We start from the raw sequence: 18,444 nt of genomic DNA on the forward strand, positions 1-18,444 counted from the left end.
TAATTGGATAACCAAACAGATGTGCCCAGATCAATCCAGTCATGAAATTGCCACAGAAATGTAAATAGAAGTGTGTGTAATTCAGCCATAATTACATATACCGGTATGCATTGTGCCTTATTGAAATTAAAGAACACACTTTGAAAAATAACAGTATTGTCAAGGTCTCTCTTCAATTTGTTAAAAATATTTTTCCCTTCTTCCCTAAAATAACTCTTTGGAAGCTTGAAAACAAAATCTGCTTCTCTGTTGATCTTCCCTCCCTTCCGACATTTGTGAATGAACCAGCACAAGGCTGATTTATTATTTTACGGTTGCTCATAAGCACTGGATTGTTGACCCTGAGTATTACTTTCTTATTTAGAAATAATGACAGCTGTGAACCAATTCCTTTTTCAAAAATACATGTATAAAGATGTACAGAGATATTTAGAGAGAGACAAAGTCTTCATCAGTAATCAGTACATTTATCTCAAATCTGATTAGTGTTAATACTATGAACTTACATACAGTATCAGACACAGACATTGATCTAATTTGAAAAATTAGGGACCCAGTCTCATGAGATGCTGAATGCCCTCAGCTCAGCAGGATTGCAAGAGTTCCCAGCACCATTCTGGATTGGGCCCATAGGCTAAGTCTACACTGCAATTAGACACCCTCGGCTGGCCTGTGCCAGCTGACTCGGGTTTGGGCTGCAGGGTTGTTCCATTGCAGTGTAGACCTCCGGGCTCTGGGAGCCTTCCAGGTCACAGAGTACTAGAGCCTGGGCTCCAGCCTGAGCCCAGAAGTTGACACTGCAGTGAAACAGCCCCGCAGCCCGAGCCCTGCGAGCCCGAGTCCGCTGGCATGGGCCAGCCACGGGTGTCTAATTGCAGTATAGACATACCATGTGTGTCTGTAAAACGTAGTCTAGTCCACACATATGAGTGGGAGTGACAAAATCCCATATAAGTATGTAGCAGTATAATAATTTTGGTCAGATGTGGCGGTTGAGGGCAGCACTCTTGATCCCTTTTTCTTTGAACGTTACCTCTCCTGAGTCAAGACTTGGCTGTAGCATGGTGTTTTTGCTCTCTCAGGTACTCATTCCAAGACGAGGAGGACATGTTCATGGTGGTGGATCTTCTTCTTGGAGGGGACCTGCGTTATCATCTACAGCAAAATGTCCGATTTCAAGAAGGCACTGTGAAACTCTTCATCTGTGAACTGGCATTGGCACTAGACTATCTCCAGGGTAGACACATCATCCACAGGTCAGTCAGGGGCTTCAAAGGTGGGTTGATGTTGACATTCTGTTGTTGTGTCTTGTTACGCATTACCTTATGGCTGAGGCAGAACCAATGGAGGTAATTTGTTTTAAACTGTAGCTATGAGAAAAAGACGTCAGCTTGTTACTGAATATCTCTGAGTCACAGCTGCCAACTTTACTCATTTTTGATGCCATCCCCTAAGTGGAGCAAGGTGCATTCCATTCTGCCTCATGCATGATTGCTACAAAGTTAATCACATTTTGATTAATAATTTTTATGGCTGACGATATTCGAAGCAGAAAGAACACAGCTTGATTTTCTGTTAGCAGGGGAGCCTGCTCTGTTAGTTGTAAGAAAAATGTTTTAATTTGTAAACTGAGGTAATTTGATAGGGAAATCATTGTTGGAAAGTAAATGGGATCATGGTCAGAAAATAATACCTACCCACATGTATGGTGACTTTTACTTGACAACCTCCGAGTGCCTTACAAAGGAAGTATTTTTATCTCTTTTTTACACAAAGGGAAATTGAAGCCTAGTGAGGTTAAGCAACTTGCCCTTTATCCTACAGAAGTCAGTAGCAGAATCAGGAGTCCTGACAAAGGTTTCAAGTTCTAACCACTTGTCCATGTATGGGTCCAAGTTGCATTGTTTTGAACTGTTCTTTGGCCAACTTTTCTTGGTTCAGGTCTTTCCCAGCGCTCAGGTTTGGGAAGCACTTTGGAGGCAATGTATATCTATAGGAATTAGAAGTGAAAAAGGTATGTTAAGTCATCTGCTTCATTCCTCCCAGGTCAGTGTGGGATACATAGCTTCTAAAACGTCTCCCATCATTCAACAGTGAAACTTGTAGGAGCATGGACACTGTGAAAGAAGTCTTTTCCAGGCTGCCTTGGCTGGGAGGAGGGTGCCCATGATGTGGAGCATCAGGATGAGGTAGAGAGTCCAAGCGAGAGGAAATGTTTTAGTAAAGGATATAATAACAATATTCGTCTGTCTTGTCCCTCACTGATGTGGAAGGAGAAGCAGAAGCTTAGGGACAGGGCAGAAAACTCACATTTGTGTCTTCCTGAAATCTTTTCTTAGGGAAGTTTTTAAGGTTTTACATATTTCTAATGCGGAGAGCACGTTATTTCCCTCCCTTGGGCAGATACCATAGAATATTTTTCCACTCACCCTGCAAGAAGATATGACTACTAGATTTAATTAGCTCCAGCTCCTCAATGTCAGACTTATCCATTGAAGGAAATGCAGTGGAGAAAAGACATCTCTATTGGGATCTCTGTTGCATTTGAAGTTGTAGACAGCAGGGCTAACTCTGTGTAACAAACAGAAGGAATAGGAATGGAAATAGATGCCCCTTCTCCTATATATGAATTAAATGCCTCTCTCAATGTTGGGAATTTCTCACTGGAGTTTGTGCATGGCCAATGAAGCACAATTTGTATTCCTCCGACCAATGAAAGACCTTCTGCTATCTTATATCTTATAGGTGGTATGTCCATTAGCATGAATGGTAGCTCCAGTAGGATATGGGGTGGTAGTATATGGCAGAAGGAAACTGCCCCTGCGGTTCACAGGATACCACCTGCTCTGCAAGGTATCTATCACAAGGGGGGAAAAGAGAACTTTGATAACAGGTGATTTTTGAAGGGGACCTTGAATTTCCACATCTCTTGTTCTGGTTCCTTTCCTTTGCTTGCTTTATTCAGCTATGTTGGATGACAGAGAATGTTCAAAATTTGGAGGAAGTGATTACTTGCTTTTAAAAATACCCATAAGAATAACAAAACTAATTACAATCAGCCCTCAGGACCTAATTGCAACCATCCCTCAGAAGAATAATTTCATGGAAACTAATTATTACAACTGAACACTACCAAAGACGAATTTATATTTGTCTTTTAAAGTCTGGTTTTAAAAAAAAATGTATTCTTGACTGAATTACTAATGTGAGATTAAAAGATAGTTTATGCAATACAGGGAAGTGATAGGTCACCTTCCATCACAATCCCATTATGATTGATATTTGGTATCTTTAAGCCCAAAGAGGCAGTAATGTCAGGTTCCAAATGCAGACATTACTGGTGGGATTTTTTTTTTAACTTCTGGAACAATGGTACAGCTTAATTAGATAACTAGTTATAAAAATACAGTAAATGTGATGCCAGAGGGTGAATCTGATGCCTTTCTTTTCTATATAAAACTCACTACTTTAAGCAAAATAATAGGAATTGGCCAATATGCTGCATTTGTACATCATGGCCATAGTCTCTGCTGGTATAAATGGATGAAACTCCGTTTAAGTCAATAGAGCTATGTCCATTTCTATGAGCAGAGAATTTTTCTCTGTTTCAGTTTATAACAACATCATACTTCTATTACCTCTCATCCTGAATGATCACAAATATCTTTACAAACCTAATAATCTGATATACAAACTGTACACAGGGTTCAAGTCATTCTACATTGAAATGCAGCCACCACAGGGGAGAAGCACAGCTGCTGTTTGTTTTTTCAGTGCACAGCAAATAACGTGCAACAATTTAAGTCAGGAAGTAAAGGATCCACCCTGTGCAATTACAATTGCTTTGGGAGCTTATGTAGGTGCCTAGATGCTACAGTGATCGGTGGAGGGGGGGAAGGCATAGAAGTACCAAGAGAGAGAAGTGAAAATGACCTAAAGTAAAATGTAGCTAGGATCTCGGGTAGCACCCTACTCTTGAGAACAGTGCTATGGAATCTTTAATAGCCACACGTTATCCAGACATCGTTTTTACAATTTATCTCACAGATGCCACCTCCATCAACACACAGCTGCCTAATATCATGTTAGGACATTGGTTTGGTACTGACTGAGAGGAACGAGTGTCATCTACTGAATCACTAACGCCAGCCCCTGTGGTGCTCTGTGTGTTCCTTGGAGCTTTCAATAACTTTAATACAGGGATAGACCACCCTAATGATATCTTACATAAGAACGGCCATACTGGGTCAGACCAATCATCCATCTAATCCAGTATCCTGTCTTCCAACAGTGGACCGTGACAGATGCTTCAGAGGGAATGCACAGGACAGGGTAATTATCGAGTGATCCATCTCATCATCCAGTTCCAGCTTCTATCAGTGAGAAATTTAAGACCCTCAGAGCATGTGGTTGCATTCCTGGCCACCTGGGCTAATAGCTATTGAAAGAGCTATCCTCCATGAAGTTATCTAATTCCTCTTTGAACCCAGTTATACTTTTGGCCTTCACAACATCCCCTGGCAATGAGTTCCACAGGTTGACTGTGCATTGTGTGCAGAAGTACATCCTTAAGTTAGTTTTTACCCTGCTGTCTATTAATTTCATTGGGTAACCCCTGCTGCTTGTGTTATGTGATACGGTAAATAACACTCCCTTATTCACTTTCTCCACGACATTCGTGATTTTATGAACTTCTATCATATCCCTGCTTAGTCATCTCTCTTCTAAGCTGATCAGTCCCTGTCTTTTAATTTCTTCTCATAGAGAAGCTGTTCCATACCCCTCATCATTTGTTGCCCATCACTGTACCTTTTCCAATTCAAATATATCTTTTTTTGGATGGAGTGACCAGAACTACATGCAGAATTCAAGGTGTGAGTGTACCGTAGATTTATATAGTGGCATTATGGTATATTCTGTCTTATTATCTATCGCTTTCCTGGTGGTTCCTAATATTCCGCTAGCTTTTTTTGATTGCTGCTGCATGTTGAGGAGATGTTTTCAGAGAACTATCCACAATGGCGCCAATATCTCTTTCTTGAATGGTAACAGCTAATTTAGACTCCATCATTTTGTATGTACAGCTGGGATTATGTTTTCCAATGTGCATTACTTTGCACTTATCAACACTGAATTTCATCTGCCATTTTGATGCCGAGTCACCCAGTTTTATGAGATCCCTTTGTAACTCTTTGCAGTCAGTTTTGGACTTACCTATCATGAGTAATTTTGTATCATCAGCAAATTTTGCTACCTCACTGTTCACCCCCTTTTCCAGATCATTTATGAATATGTTTAACACTTTCACTGGTGCCTCTTAATTTGTTTGACCATATAAATTAATTTGCCTCTCCAAGGCATTGTGATGGCAAAGAATGCAGGGAGGTTTAAATCAGTTAGTTGTAAATGATCATTTGGAATCGCTAGAGGCATAGGTTCCCCTTGTTCTTCCACATGACCTTCTGTTCTGGCAAGAGGCCTGCAACACTAATCGTATGTTCCATTCAGTGGAATCTCACTGTCTGTGTATTGTTTTCAAATGACCAGCAGGTGCCTTCTGATTCTTTTGGTTGGCCTTGATAGCACATGAGTTTCTGGTGCAGTGTGTTATTCCAATGACCAGTTCAATAGAAATCCATTAAAGACTTGCAGTCTTTACTCAGGAAAAAAAAAAACAATTAATCCAGTGGAATTTTGTTTGAGTAAGGACTGTAGGTTTTGGCTTTAAAGGGATAAATTGGTTGCATCAAAGTGTTGTTACTTCCTGCTTCTGCTACTGTATGCATTACCAACATAACACACCAGAGGCCTTTGGAATGAATATCTGTTAATAGGCAACACAGCTAAGGAATATAAAAAAGGGAAGAAGAGAATGAATTTAAATATTGCTACAATAAGATTTATATCATAATAATTCCATGAAATCAGCTCAGCAAGAAACTCTGAGGTGTGAAGCTGTAGAAACAAGGCACTGCACAAAATTTGAATACGATATGATTAAGAACACAATATAGTAACAAAAAAACCCCAACCCAATATGTTAATGATCGTTAAAATGAGTCAGCGTCACTAGAAAGGGAAGGAGCATCCTACACAGGAGCCAGTGAAGCTTAAAATACCTTTGAGTCTGATGTTTTACAAATGTGACAAACAGAAAAAGGCCTGACTTTCAATATTCTCATAGGAATAATTCATCCCTCAATTAAGAAGAATCCCAGCCCTGTTGAAGAGTTCAGCTCTTTCAGCTTGAGACTGGCTCTGGCATGTTAGAGCTCCTATTTTGTCAGCAGTTTTATTTTTTTTCTTTCTTTTTCTTTTGTTTGAACACATGCCTGGATTTCTGCTTTGTGATGCGTGGATCTCTCTGCAACCAGGCACAGTTTAGCTGCCCCTTTCAAACTACTTGCCCACAGACACCACTTTGCTCTGGGAAACAAAACTGTAGAGTGGTAATGAGGGTATTGGGTTAACATCTCTACCCTGCAGCTGCTCACCAGCCAACAAATAATGGATGAGTATGAATTACACATTGTGAAGTAGGGGATAAGGTTTCTTTGGTGTGGATGCAGCGGCGAGATGAGGACAGACACATGGATGGATTTTAGTGGCAGCCGGCAACTTTTATTAAACATTAACCAGGGGAGGTGCACAACTTGCCTGTTGCCCATAGAGCCAAAAGATGCTCCACATGGCTGCCGTTCCACATTAAATCCTGGGAGCTGGGGAATGCTGGCCAATCAACAACCCTTCTCACTATCTCCCTCCCTCACTGCTGGGATTGCCCCCTTTCACCGCTGGCCCCATCAAGTTCCCTCATCTGCTGGTAGGTAGCGTTGCATTTGTACTAGGGACGAAGTGCCAAAGCCTCAGGCCAGTGCCTGGTTTGAGTAGCTGGGCTGGGCATGTGCATAAGGGAGCAGTGGGGAGAAATCCTAACTCCCAGGTTGACGTTGTGACTATAATTTTTGATGTTATTAATTTATTTCTTTATGGTCATTCCGAGAGGCCCCAGTCAAGTGCTAGGGAGTGAACACGTTAGACCAAGAAGATGGGCCTGTCCCAAAGAGTTTACAGTATAAAACAAAAGGTGACAGGCAACAAAGAGACAGTTCACGATTTGTGTGATAAGCAGCGGTCACAGCAGCTGCCCCTTGACTTAACCACTGCTGAGGGCCGTGCATCCAGGTATGGGGCGTTTTAAGAAATTTAAAGGAGGACAATGTAGTGGCCTTGTGGATTTTTTCAGAGAGCTCCTCCCGTACACAAGTGGTAGCATGGGAGAAAGCAAGAAGCAACCCTCTGCTCCCATACATGGTTCCCACTATAGGGTTAGGGGTAGAGGATCCTTGGCTCACTCCTGCAGCGCCCTCACAAGTTGACAAAGCTGTGCTGTGCTCCTCATGAAGGGTTCGCATCACCCTGTGTGCTGCCCAGCACAAAAGAACCACACCAGTCCAACTTTCACAGGAGCCTCCATGGCCATTTTTTGTGGTTAACTTATATCAACAGCTGCTATTGGGACTCAACCCACCTTCTAATGACAATAGAAAAAAACAAAACTAAACCAGTCTGGCCTTGTTTTATCATTCCATCTCTATGAAAATCCACAGTTCATTGGAGGATGGCTAAACACTGCACACATACATCCACTAACTAGGAGTTCCTTGCCTATGGGGGGGAGTTTGCTTACTACCCTACATCAGACCTTTAGCAGAGAGGATGTACACTGGGACAGAAAACATATGCAGCAAAACTATGTCTCTCTTCCCAGTGACAGTTTCCACACACTTTTATTTCAAATAGACTGCAGAATGCAATGTGTCATTCTGTCTTTCCAACAGACACTGTTTAGGAATACAGAGATCTAATCCCTAAAATGTGCATTGTAAAAGGAAGAAATACTCACAGAAAACAGGCCTTAATCTAATGTAACTGAAACTTGTGAAGACTAAAGTCCAACAAGTATTTGATTTATTTGCTTCAGGTTTTTCGTATAAATTGCAGTGATGTGCCGACATCTGACCTTGGCTTACACTGGGTCAAGAGCTAGCCTGCAGTCAGAAAAGTGACTGCAGGAAATACCATCTCAGGTTCCATATTTATTCTTTTCAAGTGTCTTCAGAGCAAACACGTGCCATTTACAGATCAAAAGATTATATGTCTATGATCAGCCATCTTGGAGCATGGTCAGCATCCCAGCACATGTGCTGAAGAACTTTCTGCTACCCAGAGGCACTCTCTGCCTCTTTTTAAAGGAAAACAGCAGCGTACATTCCAGCCCATGTTTCCCCACCTGGGCCAGCACAGGATGACTTTTCAAATATATATGAGGCTCTGAACAAATATGTGTCCTGTGTAGCTCCCAAGGTTTAGGGCAAGATGTGGCTCTAAATTAGAAGAAAATTCCCATTTGCCTTCCTTTACTATCCACTTTCTGCGCTTGCAGTTGAAAGTTACATTACAGTCAGAATTCCAGTGGCATGACCACACCATCTCCAAAGGGCTGGGAATGGCCATCCAGCTGAGCAATAGTGCAGTTGAGCCAGGGCTCTTTAATGCCTTAGAACAAATGCACTAAGCCCTGAAAAAAACAGCCTTTCTGCTCCAGAAACTTTCACAAGAAGCGGAAGCTACCCTTAAGGAGCGTGACATGCAATCAGAGCTGCAGCTGGGGCTGTTAGAGGTACATGTAAAACATAGTTGGCCAGTTGCAAGATTTTGCAGGTCATATAATTATCACTGTACCCTGAGGGGATGACATTAAATTGATAGAGTGACTGAGCAGAGGAGTACTGCATCTGTAATTGGGAACCTCAGGAGATGTGCAGATAATTGTTTACTTTGTATGAGCAAAGCTGTGCCAAGGCAGCAAAGACAAAGACTGATGGCTTGAAATGTTGGTGCACATATTTTTAAGGGAAGTGGAAAATATTAATTAATGTGGAGACATTAGGGACTGATTCTGATCTCACTGACGCTGGTGGGACCCCACAGATTGCATACCAGAGTGAGTGAGATCAGAACTGGACCCAATGGTAATACATCATATTTAACCCTAAATAATTAGTAAAGCTGGTCCAAAAAAAGAAAAACAAATTTTAATTAAATATTTCAAAATTTTGAAGGGGTTTTCATTCAAAGGGTTAGAAAAGGGCCCAGATTATAAAAAACCTTATTGAAAACATGATAGCAGTGGTTATTAAAATTTTTCATTTACCAAGAATCTACACTTTTGATAATCTGGCGTTTATGTTTTAAACTGTGGAGTAGTAGGTACTGTGCACCGTTGCATTGTTTAAGAAAAGAAAAAACCCACCTGCTGCATTTGACCCCAGAAGTGGCATTTCAGTGATGGCGAAGTGATCTTTATAGATCTCTTACCCATCTCACAGGGAGTAGCAACACGTAGTCAGTTGGTGTTTGTGAATCCATGTGAGTTGCTCAGATGAAGGATGCTGTGCTAGTGCAAATGATTAGTATTATGATTATATACATTTTCTTTTTCCCAGATACAGACGACTCTGTGAATCATACTTTTTTTTTTAATAGATTACATTTTTAAAAGGCTAAATCCTAGCCCTGTAGATTCTTCTCATTGAAACCGCGGGCCTGGTTGAAAGCACCTGGCAGTTAAAGGGTTAATTTCATTGTGGCTGAATGGTATTCTTCATGATTTCCATATGCTGTATTAAATTTCAAGGTGCATGGCTCAGTCCCAGAGCAAGTGAGGGATGTGGTGTAATTAGCCTATGAAAACCAGGTAATGTCTTGTAAAGTCAATCAAGTGCATACAGCAGGAATATCAGTTGTGAGTTTTCTCTTGCAGTAGGGAGTATTCCCTTTCTTCACTGGTTATGGAAATAACTTTTCCCATTGACAAAACAAAATGGAATGCATTTTTTTTAAACAAAGATATTAAACAAACTGTTGAGAGATCACATCTGTAGGGGCACTTCTTTAATGGTGTTTTGTTTTGTTTTGAATGGAAGCAAATTAAAAAAGAAATCCACATATTACAGCAGCCTGTGTATTTTTCATTGGCAAACCAACCTTTACTAAGGACCTTATTTTTGCTCCGACTATGCAGTGTTGACTTCTCAAATGTTTTATTTTCCTGCTGAAATTCTGTCTTCCACCAGGTGCAGATATTTTCTACTCAGATTCTTTTGTAATTTAACTCTACACTGAGTTTTGTGCATCTCCTTTTCTTCCCTCCTGGTATTTCTCTTATCAGCTCCACTAGAGCTCAGGTGAGATGCATTCAGTAATATGGCCAGGATTGGCAAATGACATAAACTAGGTCTGTCGATTTAATCACAGTTAACTCACAGGATTAACTCAAAAAATTAATTGCGATTAATTACAGTTTTAATTGCACCATTAAACAATAGAATACCAATTGAAATTTATTAAAGATTTTGGATGTTTTTCTACATTTTCAAATATATTGATTTCAGTTACAACACAGAATACGAAGTGTATAGTGCTCACTGTATATTTATTTTTTATTATAAATATTTGCACTGTAAAAATAAAAAGTATTTTTCAATTCACTTAATACAAGTACTATACTGCAATCTCTTTTTCATGAAAGTTGACCTTACAAAAGTAGAGTTATGTACAAAAAATAACTTTTTTTGCATTTTGCATTCAAAAATAAAACAATGTAAAACTTTAGAGCCTACAAGTCCACTCAGTCCTACTTCTTGCGCAGCCAATCGCGAAGAGAAACAAGTTTGTTTACATTTATGGGAGATAATGCATGGCGTGATATAAGGAGCACCGCTGGCTCCCCCGACCCTCAGTTCCTCCTTGCCTTTAGTGATGGTGCTAGAATGCCTGCTGCTTCGGCTACCATTGTTTCATTCTCTGTTCTTGCGAACTTTGAAAAGCTATATATAGTTAGTAGTTTATTAGTTACCCTTAGTAGTAGTTCTCAGTTCTTCGTTAGTCCAGAACGGACTCAGCCAGGGGACGGGGCATACCACGTTTGCCAGGGTTGAAGCCCTGTGATCACTGCAAACAGCCTATGCCCATCAGCCATCCACATACCAGATGCCTAAGGTGTTTAGGCAAAGGGCACATAAGCGACAAGTGCCATATCTGCAAGTCCTTTAAACCTAGGACAAAGAAGGAGCGTGATATCCATCTAAAAGCACTCCTAATGGAGTCGGCACTCACTCAGACACCGGGGCAGCAGTCCAACTCCGCACTGAGCACCGTGACCTCTGTGCGCAGTGTTCCCCCCGCGCCGTCCACGAGCTGGCATTGGTCACCCTCCACGGCTCCGGTCACAAAGCCGAAAAAGACTGTGGGGGAAGATCTCCTACCTCCCGTAAGGGAAAGGAGAGGGCTGGGGGTGAGCCAAGACCCGTACCAGGCAAGGCCCCCTTTGGGAAGTTGGGCCTCAGCTCAAGTCAAGCCGTGCAGCCCATCCCATACTTTGCCTGCGACTCTGGATAGCAGTGCAGGCCCCAGCCAGCTTCCAGTACTGTCGATGCCCAAAGCCCTTCAAGTAGCTCAGGAGATCCTGACGCTCCTGGTACCGCCCACACCGGCTCCAGCAATACCCTGGGGAGCAAGCTGCTGGACCACCAGTGGAAGTGGAGGTTCCATGGCACTGGCATCGTCCTAGTTATCGCCAGACGAGGCTATCATGGGGCCCCCTCACCCAGTTCCTCAGGACATAGCTGCAGACTTCTTCTGGCGCTGGTGGGTGCTCGACCCCCCGCTGCTCTTGGCCCCGCCCTGACTCCACCCCTGACCCACCCCCACCCCCATTCCAACCCCTTCCCCAAAGTCCCCGCCCCAACTCCGCCCCCTCCCTGCCCCATTAGACTCCTTCCCCAAATCCCCGCCTCTTCCCCGCCTCCTCCCCTGAGCGCACCATGTTCCCGCTCCTCCCCCTCCCTCCCGGAGCTTGCTACAGCTATATGGTGGCGGCAAGTGCTGGGAGGGAGGGAGGGAGAAGTGGAGACACGGTGCACTGGGAGGAGACATTGGAGGAGGTGAGGCGGGGGGGCAGGGCGGGGAGCTTGGCTGCCGGTGGATGCAGAGCACCCACTAATTTTTCCCCATGGGTGCTCTAGCCCCGGAGTACCCACGGAGTCTGCGCCTATGCCTCAGGATGTCACAACAGCGCACCAGGAACTTTTGAAGAGGGTTGCTTCCAACCTGGGGCTTCAGGCAGAGGAATTGGAAGAGCCCTCGGACTCTCTGTTTGATATCCTCTGCTCCTCGACTCCTGCCAGGGTGGCTCTACCCCTTCATGAAGGGGTTTCCAAGATCACTAATGCCCTGTGGCAGACTCCCCTCTTCCCTGGCCCCTGTCTCTAAGAGGGCCGAGCACAACTACCTTGTGCCGACCAAGGGGCATGATATATACTCCCACCCTGCCCCCAATTCCCTTGTGGTCGAGGCAGTTAACCGCAAGGAGAGGCAAGGACAACCCAGAGCCACCTCCAAAAATAAAGACTCAAGGAGGCTGGATCTTTTTTGATATAAGATTTATTGGTCTTCCAGCCTTCAGCTCTGAGTGGCCAAACCCTCCTTGGCCAATATGACTTCAATATGTAGCAAACCATGGTCAAGTTCGAAGGGTCGCTCCCCGAGGCTTCCAAGAATGAGTTATGAGCGATCCTTGATGAGGGCACGACCACGGCCGGGGGGCCCTCCAGGCAGCGTCAGACCATGGTTTCCGCTAACTCCATATGGCAAGCCTCCTGCTGCTCTTCTCTGGGTTGTCCTCCAAGACCCAGCCGTCAATGCAGGACTTGCCCTTCGACGTCTGAGCCCTATTTGCGGAGCAAACGCACAGCAAGTTGCATGGCCTTAAGGACTCCCGCACCACCCCAAAAACCCTGGGTCTCTACATCCCAGCCCCAGTGCGTAAGTGGTTCAAACCACAGCAGCCTCAGGGCCAGGAGAGCCAGACTCGGCAGTACTAGCCCCACAAATGAGCCATGGGCTACAAGCGCTGTCCGAGCCACCCGCCTCCACCCTCTGCCCGGTCGGGCTTGACCCGTACCAAGTAAGGGGCCAAATGGTCATTTTGAGGGTGTGCTCAAAGGCAACCTACCAGACTGTTCCCTGGATCCCTCTGTCCCAGTGTTCTCCAACTGCCTTTCCCTTTTCCTCCATGCCCGGACAGTTATAACCTTGGAATGTTGGGTCCTCAGCACAGTGGAGCAGGATTATACCCTCCAGTTCCTTTATACCCCCCTTCCCATCCGCCTCCCCCGTTCCTCTGAACGTGGCATCTCTCCCTCGCGTTTTTCCATACAGGCTGTCCTGTCTAGACTACCTGGTCCGTTTGAGGAACCAGGGCCTAGCACTCTCTTCCATTAGAGTGCATCTCATGGCCATCTCTGCTTTTCACCCGCTGATCCAAGGACAGATGGTGTTTTCCCATGACAGGATGGTCAGATTCTTGAGAGGGTTCGAGAGACTCTTCCCGCAGGTACAGACTTCTGTCCCGCAGTGGGATCTTAACTTTGTCCTCTTTAGGCTCACCGGCTTGCCCTTTGAGCCGCTGGGTTCCTGCTCCCTTTCCCACCTGTCATGGAAGGCTGCGTTCCTGGTGGTGGCAATGTTGGTGAGACGAGTCTCTGAGATTAAAGCCTTGACATCAGAACCACCATACACGGCCTTCTACAAAGATAAGGTTCAGTTGCGGCCCCACCCGGCCTTCCTGCCAAAGATGGTTCTATATTCCATGTTAACCAGGACATCTCGCTCCTGGTGCTCTGCCCCAAACCGCACCGGGCCAGTGAAGAAAGGCGTCTTCATGCCCTGGATGTCCAGAGGGCCTTGTCTTTTTACTTCGAACGTACCAAGCCTTTCTGTAAATCAACTCAGCTCTTCATCGCTACAGCGGATAGGATGAAGGGTCTTCCGGTGTCTACGTAGAAGATTTCCAATGGATCACCTCGTGCATAAGGACCGGTTATGACCTGGCAGAGGTTCTGCTGCCGCTGATGGTTAGAGCCCACTCAATGAGAGCGTGGGCGTCTATAGCGGCTTTCCTGGCGCACATCCCAATCCAGGACATCTGTAGAGTTGCAACGTGGTCCTCTGTCCACATGTTCATGGCTCATTATGCCATCAGTCAGCAGGCCTGGGACGACGCTGGGTTCGGCAGAGCTGTGTTGCAATCTACATGTCCATTAACTCCTACTCACCTCCAGGAGTACTGCTTGGGAGTCACCTAATATGGAATGGACATGAGCAATCACTTGAAGGAGAAAAGACAGTTACCTTTTCCGTAACTGGTGTTCTTCGAGATGTGTTGCTCATGTCCATTCCACAACCCTCCCTCCTTCCCAACTGTTGGAGTTTCCAGCAAGAAGGAACTGAGGGTGTGAGGAGCCAGTGGTGCCCCTTATACTGTGCCATACAGGCACCACTCCAGAAGGTGCCAGAGCTGGTCCCCTACGGATACTGTTAAGGGAAAAACTTCCGGCACCAGTGCGTGTGTTGAGCGCACACACCTAATACGGAGTGGACATAAGAAACACATCTCGAAGAACACTGGAAAAGGTAACTGTCTTTTATCTGTGTAGGTTCAGGTTATTTTATTGTTATTTCACCCTTCATCAACCATAATTGCATTGGTTTAATAAAATTAAAAGCAATGAAATAAAAACCACCACTTGAAGAAATTTACATTGCTCTTCAAGAGCCATTAAGTACGTCGTGAAATTCGATTCATCCTTTTGTGTGGGGTAAAAGTCTTTAGCTCCTGCCCCCTGTCATTTTTTGCTTTACAGTTTTCATAGCTGCCATATTAGAGAATACCACACGGTTACTAGCAACTATTTCCCTACTTCTGGGAAACTCTTACACCATCTGGCTGGGAATTCCCTTTTGGCCATTCCTCCTGATAAACATATTTATGAATAGTCAACCTTCTGAGCAATCGAAAAAGCCATAACACAGCTAGAAAATTCAGGCTTTGAAACAATTACAAAAACTCTTATGATTAGAGAAGTAATTAACCCAGTTTCATGAGGATAAACACTGTCCTATTGTTCTTGAAACTTTGTAAAGTGCATGGACCACTGTGTTCCCTTCTAACTCTTCCCTTGATATCAAGGGCTTCTTCTGTTCTCCTCTCTTTCTCCTCTGAAAGTATAGCTGCTGTTGATTTTATTCACGGCGTAGTGTTGTCAAGAATATTCCAGGCTTAGTGATTAGCTGTATTCTCCTCCTTATGGGTTGAAATTCCCCCCTGTGCGAAGGGCCAGTATAAATCCTGTGTCTGATTTAAGCCTTGTTTTGGAGGATTAACAGGGCATATGCATCAATTAAATTCCATTTCTGGGCCTCTCAACGGGTGATTTTTACCCATGGACAGGGATGGAGTGTGGAACTAGTTCCAGGTGGTACATATCTTTCTCTTGTTTTCTGTCCCTTTTTTAGATTTGGGCCTAGAGCACTAAGTTCAGATTCAAATCCACTGAAAGTCTGGACTTGTGTTATCCAGGGTTTTGGTTTGGGCCATTCTTTTTTTCCCATCAGTAAAATATTTATTCCAAAAATTAACTACTTTTAGGATATATATTCCTTATGATTGCAATATAATTAATGTTAAACCAAAATGGGCTTGCATAACTAGGCACTCACTTCTAAAACGTAATGGATGAAAGCAGAAACGATTCCAGTGCATTTTCTAACCTGTTTTGCCCTCTGCAGCTCAGCTTTTAAAATGTCTGCCAAAGTGTGACAGGGCATGTTTTAAAATGTTTCATATTTTTCATTTCATCATTTGAAAACTTTGAATAAATGTAGGTCTTCCTGAATAACTACACTGTCATACTGCAGTGTAGTTTTCTATTGCAAACTCTTGGTGGGTACTGTCTGGCCAGAGAGGGGTAACTGGTTCAGAGTTTATGGGCAGATAGTGTCTAAAGTATCACCCTACTAAAACCTGTTGAACAGCCATAAACCTCTGAAAAACTGGTGAACATTTCTTGGCAAAATTTTACAAGGAAACATTTGTTCTTACAGTTCAGGAAATTTTGCACTCTGCTTTTTAGTTTGTGAAATTCAATCAAAGGGTTATTTTTACATCAAAACATGAAAAAATGTTGAATTTGGGATGTCAGATTTTGAATTCACCAATTGATTTGAATGCTCTAATTTTTGTTTGGAATGGGCTCATTTTAAAGGGGGACACTTTTAAGCAAAGCAGTGCAATTTTTACACCAATTTTCAAATTCATAATGAAATTTTCATAGTGAAAAAAGTCATTTAAGAGATCACTGAGAAAGTTGTGCAGCAGCTTAGTTACTCGTTTTAAAACCTCGCCAAGATATCCCACAAATAAAACATGCATCTGCCATGAAGAGTGGTTATTTTTAAGGAAGAGGGCATTGGTTTCAGATATGAAAACCGCGGTGTGAAAACTGAATATGAAGCAGAAAGCTGTACATCCTGACTCTGCTTGATTAGCGTCTCCTGTTCGGGTCTGCTTTATGCCAATCAGAATGTTCTGAAGTAAACAGAGCTTTTGCACTTTTAGAGCCTTCCTATGATTACACCTGACAGAAAGGGGAAAACTTCTGCTTTTCTTTTTTTGTTCCAAAATATGATTCTATAATGTGATTGAATGCTTCTTAGTACAATACTGTGACACATTGGGGAATAGGTCTGTGTCTAATTATGAATTCTGTTTGGTTTCATGAACACTATTTGTAATTGTAACAATCATTGTGAATTAGACCATCCATTTTGTAGTAAGGACTTGACATTTAGTGGGGAAATTATGTCTGGAAAGCATGGGTAATGGAGTGGAAAATTTGTGGATGACACCAAGCTGGGAGGAGTTGCAAGCACTTTGGAGGGCAGGATTAGAATTCAAAATGACCTTGACAAATGGGAGAATCAGTCTGAAATCAGTAAGATGAAACTCAATAAAGACGAGTAAAACAGTTAGGACGGAAAAATCAAATGCACAGCTACAAAATGGGGAATAACTGGCTAGGTGATAGAACTGCTGAAAAAGATCTGAGGGTTGTAGTGGATCCCAAATTGAATATGAGTCAACAATGTGATGCAGTTGCAAAAAAAAGGCTAATATTTTGGGGTGTATTAGCAGGAGTGTCGTATGTCTATGGTAAAAATGTTGAAGCAAGTAGAAGGCTGTGGCACTGGTTTCAGGGTCTAGGTGGCTGGACTGTAAGGTCACACTGAATGTGTGGCAGACATGGGGTCTGCACCTGGAGAGTGCACCTGAGAGACCCAGAGCTAGGAATAGTGATCAGTCGCTGTCCAGACCCAGGAAGCTTAGCAGCACGTGAGATTCAGCAGTTGGATTCCCCTCATAACAGACTGGTGTCCGTTCTGAGAGCAGGACTGGACTAGAATCTAGCAAATACTACTTCCGATGAAAACAAAGCTAATAGTAAAAAGAACCACTCACATCTAGCTGGACTATCAAGAACCAGACACTGCAAACCAAAGCAGCCACATGATCATATCATAGGAACTCTAGTCCTCCCTTTCCTTCTTTATCATCATTAATCTAATTATGTCTAAATTAAGGATCACCGGCTCACAGAGGAAGAAATACAGAATAATCCCACCCCAGAAGGTTTCTGGGATACCAGGCCTCTTACTCCTGCCTGTAAAATGCCAGTAAACTTGGGTGCTGTATAAATGATGATAATATATCTTGCACAAACCTTTCCCTAGGCTTGTACAGTCACATTATGTATCACCATTCTATGCTGATATCCCTTTTTCCCTTCTCTGTCATTTCTAGGGACATGAAGCCTGACAACATCTTACTGGATGAGCATGGTAAGTGCCAGTTGTTTTGCGGTAACTGGAACATGTGCACGTACAGAGCAGCACAGAGCGGGTGACTTGAAATGGGTACCTTCCAGCCTGGATTTGGAGCCTGATATTATGCAATGTGTTGTGTTGTTCCTGTCCCAAACTGCTTACAATCTAACAAGACTGTCTTTTGTATTTTGTTTGTCTTCACCTGCTTTCTGTAAAGTAACATCATGTAATCTTCTGGTGCTATACAATTCTATGCTGTTGAACTATATGGCTTTCTTCTACATTAATGTCCCATAATTTACCTAGTCTATTCTTAAATACTTCCAGTTATTGTAATTCAGTGACATTTCTAGAAGTCATTATTATAGGTGACACAATTAGTGCTGCCTAGAGTTGATTGACTGACACTTCTCCTTAGAAGATCCTGTTTTCAGCTGCTTATAACTTTATCAAACTTCAACCATTTGGGCTGAAATTTTCCATGCCAGATCATGTAATAATAGACTGTATCATAATGCAGACACACAAAGAGGGGATGATGGGTTGCACAGGCAACCTTAATTCTGTCATTTCCTAACTTTTGAGTGCTTAACTTTGCAACCTTAATGTTCTTTTAATGTAGTTTTTTGTTTATATTGTAGATACAGATTTTAATCC

At 43.1% G+C, this 18,444-nt stretch overlaps 1 protein-coding gene across 9 annotated transcripts in view; it reads left to right on the top strand.

Moving 5' to 3' along the window:
• STK32A (serine/threonine kinase 32A) overlaps positions 1-18,444 on the top strand; it is a 92,337-nt gene that overhangs the window by 36,571 nt on the left and 37,322 nt on the right. For all 9 annotated transcript variants that reach the window (XM_084637275.1, XM_084637276.1, XM_084637278.1 and 6 more), the window contains 2 exons: positions 1,083-1,256; positions 17,765-17,802. In XM_084637275.1, the coding sequence (XP_084493401.1) occupies positions 1,083-1,256; positions 17,765-17,802 (212 nt within the window). The remainder of the gene's footprint in view (positions 1-1,082; positions 1,257-17,764; positions 17,803-18,444) is intronic.

The sequence above is a fragment of the Lepidochelys olivacea genome, assembly GCF_965140295.1.
Source record: "Lepidochelys olivacea isolate rLepOli2 genome assembly, chromosome: 8".
Lineage (NCBI taxonomy): Eukaryota > Metazoa > Chordata > Testudines > Cheloniidae > Lepidochelys > Lepidochelys olivacea.